Below are 12,592 nucleotides of genomic sequence, written 5' to 3'. Positions count from 1 at the left end.
GATTCGGTGTGTTGTCCCCTCCGGATTCTCGCCCGAGCTCGACCTGCCTCACGACGTGCTTGAGCTTCAGATTCCGACTCTTGCGCTCTCCTTGCCCTTGTACGCGCGTTTCTTTGCTGCCTTATTGCTTCTGCTACGTCTTCATCTGCTGGTCCCGCCATTTGTGTTATGCCCAGCGCGCTAGTGGTATCTCAGCAAGTGCAGCTAGGGTTGACGCAAGTGCGAGGGGTCCGTTGTAGATCGCTATGAGTCGTAGCAAGCAGTCCTCAAAGGTCTAAACGCAACGTCAGCCAGCTAGGTCGTCCGCGAGAGCACTTAGCAAAAGAAGTAACAGTAGGGCCTTTATTGTCTTGTACTATCCCGTGATCGATTGGAGCTTCCTCTTGTGCTTCTTGCCCGCCAGGTGTCGCCTAAAGTCGTGGGCACTTGCCACCGTGCACGTACACACCTCGCAGCGGAATGTGCGGCCCGCTTGAATCACTTGAGCCACGTGCCCCTCGGTATGCGCATGCCCGTCCCACAGTACCGCAACACAGCACTGACAGCTGGCAACGCGCGCGCACGCGGACGCTCGATTGCACGTGGCACACGTGCAGCTGGCAACGCGCGCGCACGCGGCCGCTCGATTGCACGTGGCACACGTAGCCCACGAAATGTAGGAATGATAGGCGGGGGCAAACGTATAATATGTGGGAATGATAGGCGGGGGCAAACGTATAACACGTGGGACTGGAGCGCGTGGTACACGTGGTGCGGGTGCTGGCGCAGGGGCGCGTGGGAGCCGTGGCACACGAGGGAGCGGCGCGCACGGTACACGTGGGGCGGGCGCGCGCGGAGGAGCTGATCGTAGGAATGTGACACGTGTGGTCGCTGGCGGGGAATCGCCGAAATCGAGGCGGATCGGGGTCGCGGCGCGGCGCGCGCGGCGTAGTTCTTCTCTCTCTTCTTGCGTAGACACTGCGTAAAAAACCACACACCGTCAAATGTCAGTAAGCGTTCGCGTGCGCTCTAATACCGCGGGCGGCAAGCCGGCCGGAGCAGAGAGGACAGTTAGTAACTTACTGATTTCGCGTAGACGGTGTGCGCCGGGATCGCTAGCGAACGCGAAGCGGATCGGGGCTGTATTAATATTTTTACTCTACTGTAGTGTTAAATTTAAATTCGTAAACTACTGTAGTGCCGCATTGGTGCCCGTGGTAGCCACGTGTCCCAGTGGCGGCCTGGCCGCAGGCCAGGCCGCCCCCAGTCCGCACAGTACACTTGTCACTGTAGTAAAAAATGAAATTAAATCACGGCCCCGCCGCTTTCTACACGTGTCCGCGTGGCCGCCACTTGTCGCCGCAGCGCCCCCGTGCGCCAACGAGAACCCGTGCGGGAGCGCACGAACACACATACACAAACACACAGACAGACAGACACGGAAATTAGTATACGCGGGGAAAAATTAGTGGAGAAAATTGCATGGTACGAAATTAGAATGGCCTACATTAATATCAGTTCGAAATGGATCAACTTGATTGACAGGGCAGTGCCCCACAGTAAAGGCTTTATGCACAAAGATTTCTGGAATGTATGTGAGAAACACTCTGTAAAGAAAATTTGCAGTAAGGTCAATTTGCCACACGTTCCATTTTAGTTTACGCATGGACTGCGCGGATCGTCATATGAGTATTACGAAGGAGTATTACGACGACAGCCTACAGTAGGACGCTAGTCCCAATTTCCACTGTTGAGGCAACATGCCACACCGCGGAAGACAACGCGACCACTCTGTGTCCATCGCAGCCGTGCGATTCCGCAAATGGCGTGTTGCCCTTCGCATAATCGCACATCGCCGCCTCTCCGCTCCGGGATCTACTATAGGGAGCACAAGCGCTCTCTCTTTTTGCGTTAAGGGCTACACAGCGCAGCGGCAAGAATACACACGATACATTAGACGTTCTAACCATATATCTCTCTCCGAGTTCTCCTTTAACTTTAATACATTGACTAACGCTTGTTGTTTATCGTTCTTTCGGTTTACTAAGAGCGATCTTGCTAGGATCGTCACAGCGATGGGTTGGGTTGGGTATGTTACAAATCGGAACAGGAGGTGCAGTCCGTTGTTAGTCCCATGAGTCATAATGAGGCGCTTAAGCACGCCCAGCAGGTGGCAGGATATGGCGTTTCTGTTTGGACGGCATGGGGCGCAGCTCTCTGAAATTTTCTGGGAGGGTATAGAGCAGATGCTCCAGGATCGCGTCCAATTGATAACAGGACCCATGCATGCCTCTTTCATTTGCGAACGGGCATCAGATTACGCCCATGCTATAAAGGAAAAGTGTGACGCGCTTTCTAACTGCGTTGGTTTTATTGACGGCACTGTAATCGCGATTGCTCGGCCATGCGGTAGCGCCGTCCAAAACGTTGCCTACAATGGACACAAGCGCAAGCACGCTCTCAAGTATCAAGCCGTTATCGCGCCTGATGGATTATTGCTTCACGCGGCGGGTCCCATGGAGGACGACGCCATGATTGGACACTTTACTGTAGAAGTGGTCTCGATGAGGAGCTGGAGGAGGTCATGGTGGTGGATGGTTTGCAGTATTGTCTGTACGGGGACTCAGGATATAACAAACGCAACTTCTTGGAGGTCCCCTTCCAGGGGTCACGATTGACCGGATACCAGAATGCCTTCAACAAGGCTATGTCCAAGGGAAGGGTTACTGTGGAATGGTTTTTCAAGGAAGTCAAGCTTTACTGGTCGACGGTAGACTATCGTCGAAAGATGCGAACGGGGGAATCTCCGGTCGGGGTACTTTACCTCGCTGCGATGCTGCTTACAAACTTTCGCAATTGCGTATATCCCAACACCATCTCGCAGTACTTCCTCTGCAAGCCTCCAACTCCCGCAGACTACCTAGCTCACAAAAACAACTCAATGCTCGCGCAGGAGAGTTAGGAGTGAGGACAAAGTCCGCGTCCCGAGCGGAGCCAGTTGCCGAGCGTAGCGAGAGCGGACTTCGTCCGTATCCCCGCAGGGAGCCCTGCGCGAGCAGACGCTACGCCGGTTTCGTTGTATTTTCTCTAGTCGGAACGCTCCGTCGAGCCGTAAAATGACTGTTCAGACCCGTTTGTCGATGCCTAGCTACTTCCCTGCGCACCCATTATAGAATTCATCATGATCTTCATTTTGTTCAGATCAAGCTCGTTTTGCGCTTGGCGCTCCATACGTCTCTCCTCACGATCCTTCTGCCGTTCCTCTGTCTCTCGATCCAGGCGATGGCGTTCGAACTGAAGGCGCTCGCGTTCAAGCTCAATACGCGCCATGTCGGCATCGCGCAGCGCGTTTCCGAAACCCTCAAGCTCCCCTTCTATCTCGTCGTAAGCACGTGCTTGGCGACGCGGTTTCTTGCGGGCACTTCTATTGCCATCGACCTCCAAGACGTCATCCGTTTCATCTCCTTCCAGGCTGCTTACTCCACCACTGCCCTTGCGGGTCAGAGCCCGCGCGACGAGTTCCTTCCCAATACGCTCTTTACGAGCTTCTTTCGCCTCGGCGGCAACGAATTCTGCTGTCTTAGCCTTCTCGACGTCATTCCTTGCTTCTGCCATCATAGAGAGCAGCTCGCCGAGCTCACCTATCTCTCCACCCACACCCGAAAGCCGGCTATCCTTTGCATCACGACGGCCGAAGGCATCCTGGATCTTTTTGTAGCGATCTTGGATGCTCTTCGCCGTCACCTTGACCGATAGATCCTTGTTCGAGTTTGCCTTAGTCGCGGCGGTGGCGAACATCTTCTGAATTTCGCCATAGGCAGCGACGTGGGCCTTCGATGCGGCAACCTCCAGCGCAATGATCAGGTCATCGCCAGCCGTAAACTTACGGCGGCGACCGGCCTTACGCGCGGGAGACGGTGGGCGGATAGGGGGAGCGGGCGCGGCAAGCGTCTCCGTCGGTGGTGATTCCGGAACGAACGCCAGGCCTTTGATGAGAGCTTCAGCGTCGGGGGTTAAAGGGGGACTAGCATCGGGGAAGGGTGGGGAGGACTAGGGGTGGACACCTCGGCCATGCTGAAGGAGAGGGGGAGCGGAGGATAGAGCTTGGATGGGGGAGCTGCGAGCCGTGACACCTTTCTGCAGTACCGTTCTCCCGCCTTTTTGTGTACACGTTTTATGAATCAGATTGCAGAATGGACTTCACTGTGAAGTCACATTTCAGTAAACTTTGTCATGGCCTCGGCTAGGATTTCATTTAGTGTAAGCAGTTTTCGTCACAACTTTAATTTTTACTGCAGAAAACCATGGTGCGTAAAGTCTCTAGTATCAGTTCGGTGACTTTTCCCGAAATATGGGCCATTCCATTTTCCCCGGACTGTACAGTGCTGGCCAAAATGATAGGGACACACCCAATTTGCATTGCTGCAAGCTCCTTTTGCCCCAATCACAGAACAGAAGGTGCTCTCTATACATATTGGTCTTGCTAACCACGATAAAAAGACGGTTTTATAAAGCAAAAATAGCCTTGGAACTATAAGGCCAAACGTGTATACGGCGTGGCCAAAATGATAGGGACAAGACGTTTTGCCCCTGCTCTAGGCCGCAAGGATGCGCGATCCTCCTTCGAGTACTTTCTCGGACCTCCCCTAACGAGGTAACATTCTCTGCAGCGGCGTTGCTGTAGTGCAATACGCACCTGAAAAGGGGGGTGAAAAGAAACGAAAACGATGGGGTATGACAAGCAAAAGTGGAAATCATTTCACTTTATTATTTTAATTATTAATTTTAATTAGTTGCATATTAGTTATTTAACATTAGATTAGATCTAGGATCTAGCGCCGAGAGCTGCTGTAGTGGCTCCGGCGGGGCGATATATACCTTAGCCCTCTGACCACCAAGTCAGTAAAGGTAACCCGAGTTGCCGGAGTTGAATGTCGCCTTGGTCGAAGTCCGTCCCTACCAAGACGCTCCCTTTTACCTAAGCCTACGGCATCCTTCAGCGCTCGGGGGTCCCATTCCTTTTTCCTTTATTTCCCAACAAACCCGAGTTGCCAGAGTCTGATATCGCCTCTTGGTTGAAGTCCGTCTTTTACAAGACGTTCCCTTTAACTACAGATTACTTTATCATTTGCGCTCGGGGGTCCCCTTTTCCCTTATCAATTTTCCTTTATTTCCCTATCCTAATTTCCCTTAATCTTGAGTTGGTCCCACCTTGTAGGATTGCGATCCGCAACGTGACGTCATTTGCCATCGGGCTTTTGTGTTGGTGCACCAGTGGTGCTTTTCTCAGTGTTGGTTCCATCGGAATCTGGTTGGGACCGATCCGTTGTTGGTACTTTGCCATCGGGCAGTACGACGGTGTAGCGCTGCTACGTTTTCTTCTTTCCCGACGGGCTACGTTACGACGTCCCCGTCGAAGACCTTATCAAGGGTATAAGGTGTACAAGGCGTTATTCGAGCATTGGATTTACGACCCATCGGACTAGGTTTACCTAAACACCCCTCCGAACTCGTCGAGCAGTTGCCTTTACAAGTCTCTACCACCATTTACCGATCCCGGGCTGGGCCCTTCTCTTTGCCCCCCCTATCAGGGATCCGAGCTACTGCGGGCCGCAAACCCGCTTAAAGAGGACAGGGAGCTTCGAACACTCCGTAGCGCTGTGCCGTTGGCAGTTGTTGTTTTGTTGCTGTTGTTTGTGTTGGACCGTCGAACCTTGGTCTCTGCCTAACAGGCGCATTGCACTACAGTTGCATTGACCGCATAAGAGATTGGAGCGTACCTGTTGTGATATTTTCGCAGGCTCCCAGACAGCCTCCTTCAGCTCTTCAATGTTAGAAAACTGACGACAATCCGCGTAAACAGCACAAGCCCGCAAACCCCAGAGGTGCTCTATAGGATTTAAGTCCGGGGACCTTACGGGCCAGTCTATAAGCGGCACTTCCTCTTCCTCAAAAAACTGCTTAACAAGATGCGCCCTATGAATCGACGTTCCGTCGTGCATATATATCCACCCTGAAATGAGCTCTTGATCAACAAATGGGAGCAAATGGCTCTCTAAAGTTTGAATGTAGTCTTCTGCGTTTTCGTTTCCTTCTAGACATACCAGTTCGCATTTCCTTTCCCCACAAAAAGCCCCCCAAAACATGACTGAATCTCAACCCCCTGCTTCTTCGAAAACATAAGCTTTTCCTTTCTTAAATCGTGCCAATAGAAGGCAAAGCCATCTGTTCCATCGAGATTGAATTTTTTCTCGTCGGAGCAGATGACACTGCACCAGTCGGCGAAAGACCAGGTAAGCTTCTCGCGGGCAAAACGTTCCCGTGCGAAAAGATGGCGTGGGAGAGTCATTGGAGCAGCGATCATCTTCTTGAACTGAAAATTATGATCGTTATGAAGCGTGCGGCGAATAGATCTTGCAGCGACAGAGAGGTTTAGCTCCTTGCGTAGAGTGTTTGAGCCTTTGGTTGAGTTGGAAGCCGCCCGGAGCAGCCTTCTTTTATCTGTAGGAGAGAGTTTTGTCTGTCTTCCCGGTGCTTTTTTCTTCCCATACTCCGTCGGCGCAGGCAAGAAGTTTGAAATGATATTTTAGAGCGCTTCAGCCGTGAAGCGATGTCTCTCATCGTCTTACCGCTTTCAGAAAGCCCAAGGATGATGCCTTCTCATGTTCGTTGAGAGCGTTTCCTCGTCCCATATTTTTGATCTTTACACCGTATTTCTGCTGCAAAAGTGTCTGCAGATCGCTTCACAGAAAGTTAAGCTCGGCTGCTCACCTTTTGGCGGAACCTAGTTTGCTTTTTGCGCCAAAACACGAGCTCGTCCTTTCTGTCCCTATCATTTTGGCCACGCCGTATACACGTTTGGCATTTAGTTCCAAGGCTATTTTTGCTGTTATAAACCCGTCTTTTTTATCGTGGTTAGCACGACCAGTATGTATAGAGAGCACCTTCTGTTCTATGATTGGGGCAAAAGGAGCTTGCAGCAATGCAAATTGGGTGTGTCCCTATCATTTTGGCCAGCACTGTACAGTATATACAGTAGTGGGGTACAGTTGCAGATTGGTCTCCCGCAAGCGCGTATAGCAGAACAGCCGCCGCGAGCCCAGTAGCACTCTCGATTCTGTAGTACAAACAAAACAGCACGTAGTTTAAGATTAGAGGAGTTACCACGCGACAGCACAATCAGTAGCGACACAGCCACACAGCGACGATGGCAACAGCGACAAACCAGTCACACAGCCCTCACAGTCGCGGCAACGGATCAGTTGCCTCTTGCTCAACACTCCCTGATGTTGATGATGTCCTCTATTTTCCTGTGGGTGTTTTCCTCTCTTAAATGGACGCGGGGCTGCTCCAATTCTACACTATCCCAGGTCCGACGCCCCTTCACGCTCTGCATTCCCTTTTGACCCGATGCTCACACGCCCATTCATCCGGACACCGACACTCCTCACACACGACCGCTGCAACCTCTTTGATACCCCCACGCCCGTTCCTCGGTTCTTCGTACGCGCCCGATGGCTGTAGCGGCTGACGAGTTCAATTCGAGATGTACCGACATTGGCCTGCGGCCTGCTGACAGGGCGTTTTGGTCTGAAATCGGGACACCTGCCGCGCAGTGTAAGCTCACTGCCACGACACAGACGATGTAAGCCTTCCATAGACCGCCCGGCATGCGCAATTGCAACAGTACCCAAATTAGAGTAGGGCACGCTAATTTATGGTCCAAGGTGCCGAAAATAGGCCTGTAAATTAGTCTAGCCCATACTAAATCCCGTTATCGGTGTAATGCCTCTTTTCATGTTGTCGTTTCTCAAGGGCACGCACCACCCATCGGGCACTTGGCTAAATATTATTGCTCAGCGCTATTACAACTCTTACAGTTGTCTGGGAATACAGTTCGGTGCAGCTTCTGGACGGTTCGTGTCATACTCACGGCTGAAGGCTGACTGCCTTCTGTCTCGACACGGCGCCCACGTCCATAACGTGATACGGAGGCACGTTTGGTCCTCGCGCGCCATGGAATCTATCCAACTAGCCTCAACTCTCGCAGCAGACGCTCGATACAAAATCGTCTCTCAGGGCCATCAGCGACAAAAGGGATCAAACAGAAACCGAGAGAAGCTCACACCTGTTGAACGCATGTTCCAAAGATAGGTACTATTCTTGTTGTATTGCCGTATTTGTTCAATTTCGAATGTGGTCCAAATGAACAATAACTTCCATGGTCATAGTTACCCACATGGCGGCGAAATGAATCCCAACACATATAATCATAATCAGGACTACCAGTATGTTCCCAATGCTGATCCACATCAAGAAGTCTCAGGGTGGTATGAAGTTAGTTGCGTTGAAGCTGGTGCCGGCGTACCGGGCAGAAACGATGCGATTCGAGCCCTTGCTTTCGATCCAGTCAAGGAACTTATATGGGCAGGAACCGCGGGTGGCATGTTGCACTCTCATTTTGCATCGGATATGACTCGGGTAGTCTCATCCTACGTGGCTGAACCTTCCGCTGACCCTTCAATCACCGATGACGTCCGCGATATCGTTGTTTCATCTCATTCTGTGCTTGCGGCAATGGGATACGGGTTGGCAGTACTGACGAGAGGAGGGGCATTCTTGGCCGCCATGCGCGCCGATACAATCAAGAACGCAAGAGGACTTGCTTTGAACCCTCACAGTGAATCCCATGTATGCATTGGTGGAGAATCTCGAATGCTTGCGATTATTGACCTCCAGCAAGAACGAATATTGCGTCAGGCCACATTGCGAGGTGCTACCGGTGTCACAAAAGCGCTGTGGGGTGCCTCAGACGCAACATCAAGTCTTGCGATCTTCGCAACATCAACTGGCCGAATCTCGTTTTGTGATCCTGCGACTATGCGTGAGATTAACGCGGTAGCGGCTTTTGCAGGGGCCACGACTAGTATCGCGTTGAGCGGGTATTTCTTGGCCGCCACTGGTATTGGAACTCGAGGTGGCGTGTCCTATTTCGAGCAGCACGTCAAGATTTTCGATATACGACGACTGGACACACCTATGCCCTCAGTTGCGTACCAAGCTCCCCCAATGTATGTTACTTTCGATGCGTACAGCTCGCATTTGCACAACACCAACGGGGCGATGTGGATTCTTTCTCCTGAAGGTCTTTTGCAGTGTATGGACATATCGTCAATAGCTAACGGGACTCCAGCGTACCCTATAACTGAGCCTATTCAGCTTGATGCTGGTTCAGACGTATTTACGTGCATGGCAGTCTCACCCAGTGGTCTTCTCACAATAGGGGACACTGGTGGCTTCATTCATGAATGGACATCGACAGATACCGTCAAGGTTAACGATAGCTCGGAACCGTTATGGCTGTCCCCAATTACCACTGAACCTCCAAGTCCAAGCCTTCGGCTTGATGCAATACTAACCTCTGACATTGGTACAACGATACCAAAGTGTGCGCTGCCTGAGTATGGACATTCTTACTTGACTGACGAGTTGTTTGGAACTCAGAAACGATCCGACAGCCCTACTCAACCGTCTCACCACCGAATCAAACCCGGGCTGCCTGAGAGCTTGTATGAAAGGCATCCATATGCTCGCTTCCCCCTCCGTGTCAGAGATGACATATCGGCCAGTGCAAAACGACACACTTCTGTAGGCTACGCGCAGGCACCTCATTCATTCGTAAGAAACTCTGAGGAAGGGCATAAAGCAAGTCCTGTTGTGAAAGGTATGTATGGGAAACACCGAAACAAGAAGTACGGAAAGCCCATGTCATCGGGGACTCCATCGTCGTCTAAGGGTGTCGAAGTAGTCAGGAAGTTAGACCTATCAAAGCCTTATTTTCGATCCTATTACGTTGAGATGGATCTCGTCGCTTGGGAGAGCTTTGAAGGGTTTGATTTTTTGAAGTACAACAAAAGCGCTCTGTTCTGCGGATTGGAAAATGCGTTGCCAAACGTCTACGTCAATGCCGCTGTGCAAGTACTGTACTTCACGCCGCCTTTACGGAGAGCAATTGGAAGTCATACATGCGAAAGGCAGTGGTGCATCTCGTGTGAGTTAGGGTTCTTGTTCCATATGTTTGATCTTGGCGGTGCCGGAATGGCATGTGAAGCAGGAAACTTCACAAGGGCATTCATGACCATGGCCAATGCTGGTGCTCTTGGCTTACTGGATGGTCCCCATGCACTTCCTCTGTCGCAAAGAATTGAAAACTTTTCGAGATATTTGTTGGAGCAGCTCCACCAAGATGATCATTCTCATGAGGGCAGTATGGTCTCGAATTTGTTCGGGACGGAGACAGTGTCGCATGGGACCTTTACACCAAGCAAGACGAACTGGGAGAGGAGGTCACGACCTTTTCAGCATACGTTGACTTACGAAAATGATGAAAGCAAACAACATGCATCATTTTGTGAGCTACTGGAGCGAAGCTTTTCACAGGATCTTGATCCAACCAGAGCATTCTGTGAGGCTACTGGGCAATTCGAGACGATGACGCAACGACGAGATATCCGGTCGCTACCCAACTTACTGTTAATTGGATGCAACTCAAAAGCACCTCAATATGAGCGTTGGTGGGATTTGTCAGACAAAGCGGACGATGTGTACATTCGAAGCCGGCCAACTGCCTCTCAACAACTGGGCATAGAAGCTCTCGAAAAGGCGTCAAAGGCCGCAATGGAACGACCTCACAAGCTAATACAAGCAATGCTTGTTGATGTGACCGACGGTGTGTCCGTTAGTGAACTTGAAGGGGATGACGAAAGCTGGAGGACAGCAACTGAGGGGGAACCGTGCTTCGGGTACGACAAAAACGAAGTAGAAATGGGGAGTCTGAATAAGGGAGATCAGTCAGCTGAATATGATCTTTCGTTTGTTATTGCACATGTGCCACAATTAGAGTTTGAGGCGGGGGGGTCAGACAGGGGAGACACTGGGCGGCGCAACATCGGGGGACACCTGGTGTCATACATTCGAGTCCCGCAAGAATATAGGGATCGGCAGAAAGTCGAGAAGTCGCAGTCGAAAGACATGAATCTTGGGGCGGACTGGTGGTGCTTCAACGATTTTGTGATATCGCCATGCGATGGATTCGGTGAGGTAGCAGCGTTTGACAAGCGATGGAAAAAACCGTGTTTGATTGGGTTCGTGCGAAGAGACGTATGGCAGCGGGTGAAAGCGTGCAAGCTGGAGCACAATGCAAACGTGCGAGAAGTTTTAGGCACGGAGGATCGAAACGCGGCAGTGGGGTTGCGACCTGGCGAAGAAGTTCCAGGGCGAGGTACGTTGCTCGGGTTGGATTGCGAATTTGTAATTGTGGGGCGGGATGTCGCAGAGATCTTCGGGGATGGAACAAGAAAAGTTGTGGTTCCATCCCGGATGGCATTGGCGCGGGTTTCTGTAATACGAGGGTATGGTGATCTGAAGGGCACTGCACTAATCGATGAATACGTCGCCGTGCGGGAACCTGTTGTTGATTATGTGACTCGATTTTCTGGGATAGCAGAAGGTGACCTTGACGTTGGAAGGTCACTTTACAAGGTGACCAGCCTGAAGAGCGTATACAAAAAGTTGCGATGCCTATTGGATGCGGGATGCATATTTGTCGGGCATGGGCTGAAGTCAGATTTTCGAATAATCAATTTTGTGGTTCCTCCCGAACAGGTGATTGACACTGTGACTCTGTTTCGGGTATCGAAAAAACGATTGTTGGGGTTGCGATTCTTGAGCAACACTCTGCTCGGAGGGGACATCCAGTCAGTGACGCATGACTCGATTGAAGACGCTGACGCGGCACTGCAACTATATGGTGTCTACATGAAGTTGAAGGGCCAAGGGGGGGGACCGGACGTGTTCGAGCACAACCTAAAACGTTTGTATACTTACGGATATCTGAAAGGATGGAAAGTGGACGTGGAAGACCCGTTTGTGATCGATTGGAAAGACACGGCGGGTAGGAAGAGCGACGAGTGATTGGCGAAAATGTAGGAGCCATTGTTGGAATAGAAGCGAGCAAAGCATGACAATGGAGCAGGGGTGGGACGGATGTATATTGTTTGTGCTACTGTATAGGGAAATGAAAGAATGCGGTAAAAGCCTGCGTTGCCATTTTATTGCTTGATGCTGAGTGATCTAAGCCAAGAGCGAAAGGAGAAGTGGTGGATTGTTTGTGTACCCTTCGTAAAAGCCTTGTACGGTGTGAGATGGCACGAGAGGAGCTGGGAGCGGAAGGGCGGGGAACAGAGGCGGGAAGACGGTGATGGGAGGGGGGCGGGAGGGTGAGTAGACGTTGAGGCGGCGTGGCCGGGGGCTGGGATAAGTACGACGAGGGGAGAGCGATCAGATCGGGGGAGATTGTGCAAAAGCGGAAAAAAGTAGTGAAAAGCGGGATTATAGTTGACACGTGTGTGATGGGGGAGCGGGTAAGAGCCTCTGTAAGCATCGAGGCCGAGGCAGAGGTGCGGCGTTTCCCAACTGCCAAACCAGAGTCCACAGTGGACTGAGAGACGCATGCTCACGGCAGTATCAAATTGCCTTGCCCTCGCCAGCCGTCTCTCACACCTTTCATTTCACCCCCTTTCCACCTGTCGAAAACGCCCTCCTCTCCAAAAAT

General features: G+C 51.5%; 1 protein-coding gene; it reads left to right on the top strand.

Moving 5' to 3' along the window:
• The first annotated feature begins 8,184 nt into the window (after positions 1–8,184).
• CHC_T00007271001 (hypothetical protein) lies at positions 8,185–12,098 on the top strand. XM_005710861.1 is given in 2 exon segments: positions 8,185–11,952; positions 11,953–12,098. The coding sequence occupies 1 exon segment, from the start codon at positions 8,185–8,187 to the stop codon at positions 11,950–11,952; it is 3,768 nt and encodes a 1,255-aa protein (XP_005710918.1). The 3' UTR covers positions 11,953–12,098.
• Positions 12,099–12,592: the final 494 nt, after the last annotated feature.

The sequence above is a fragment of the Chondrus crispus genome, genomic scaffold, assembly GCF_000350225.1.
Source record: "Chondrus crispus Stackhouse genomic scaffold, scaffold_69, whole genome shotgun sequence".
NCBI lineage: Eukaryota > Rhodophyta > Florideophyceae > Gigartinales > Gigartinaceae > Chondrus > Chondrus crispus.
This window is presented reverse-complemented; position numbering and strand designations above follow the sequence as displayed.

Bases quoted from the DNA above. Each gene is read 5' to 3' on its own strand.
- CHC_T00007271001 (XM_005710861.1), top strand. From the start codon at position 8,185: ATGAACAATAACTTCCATGGTCATAGTTACCCACATGGCGGCGAAATG.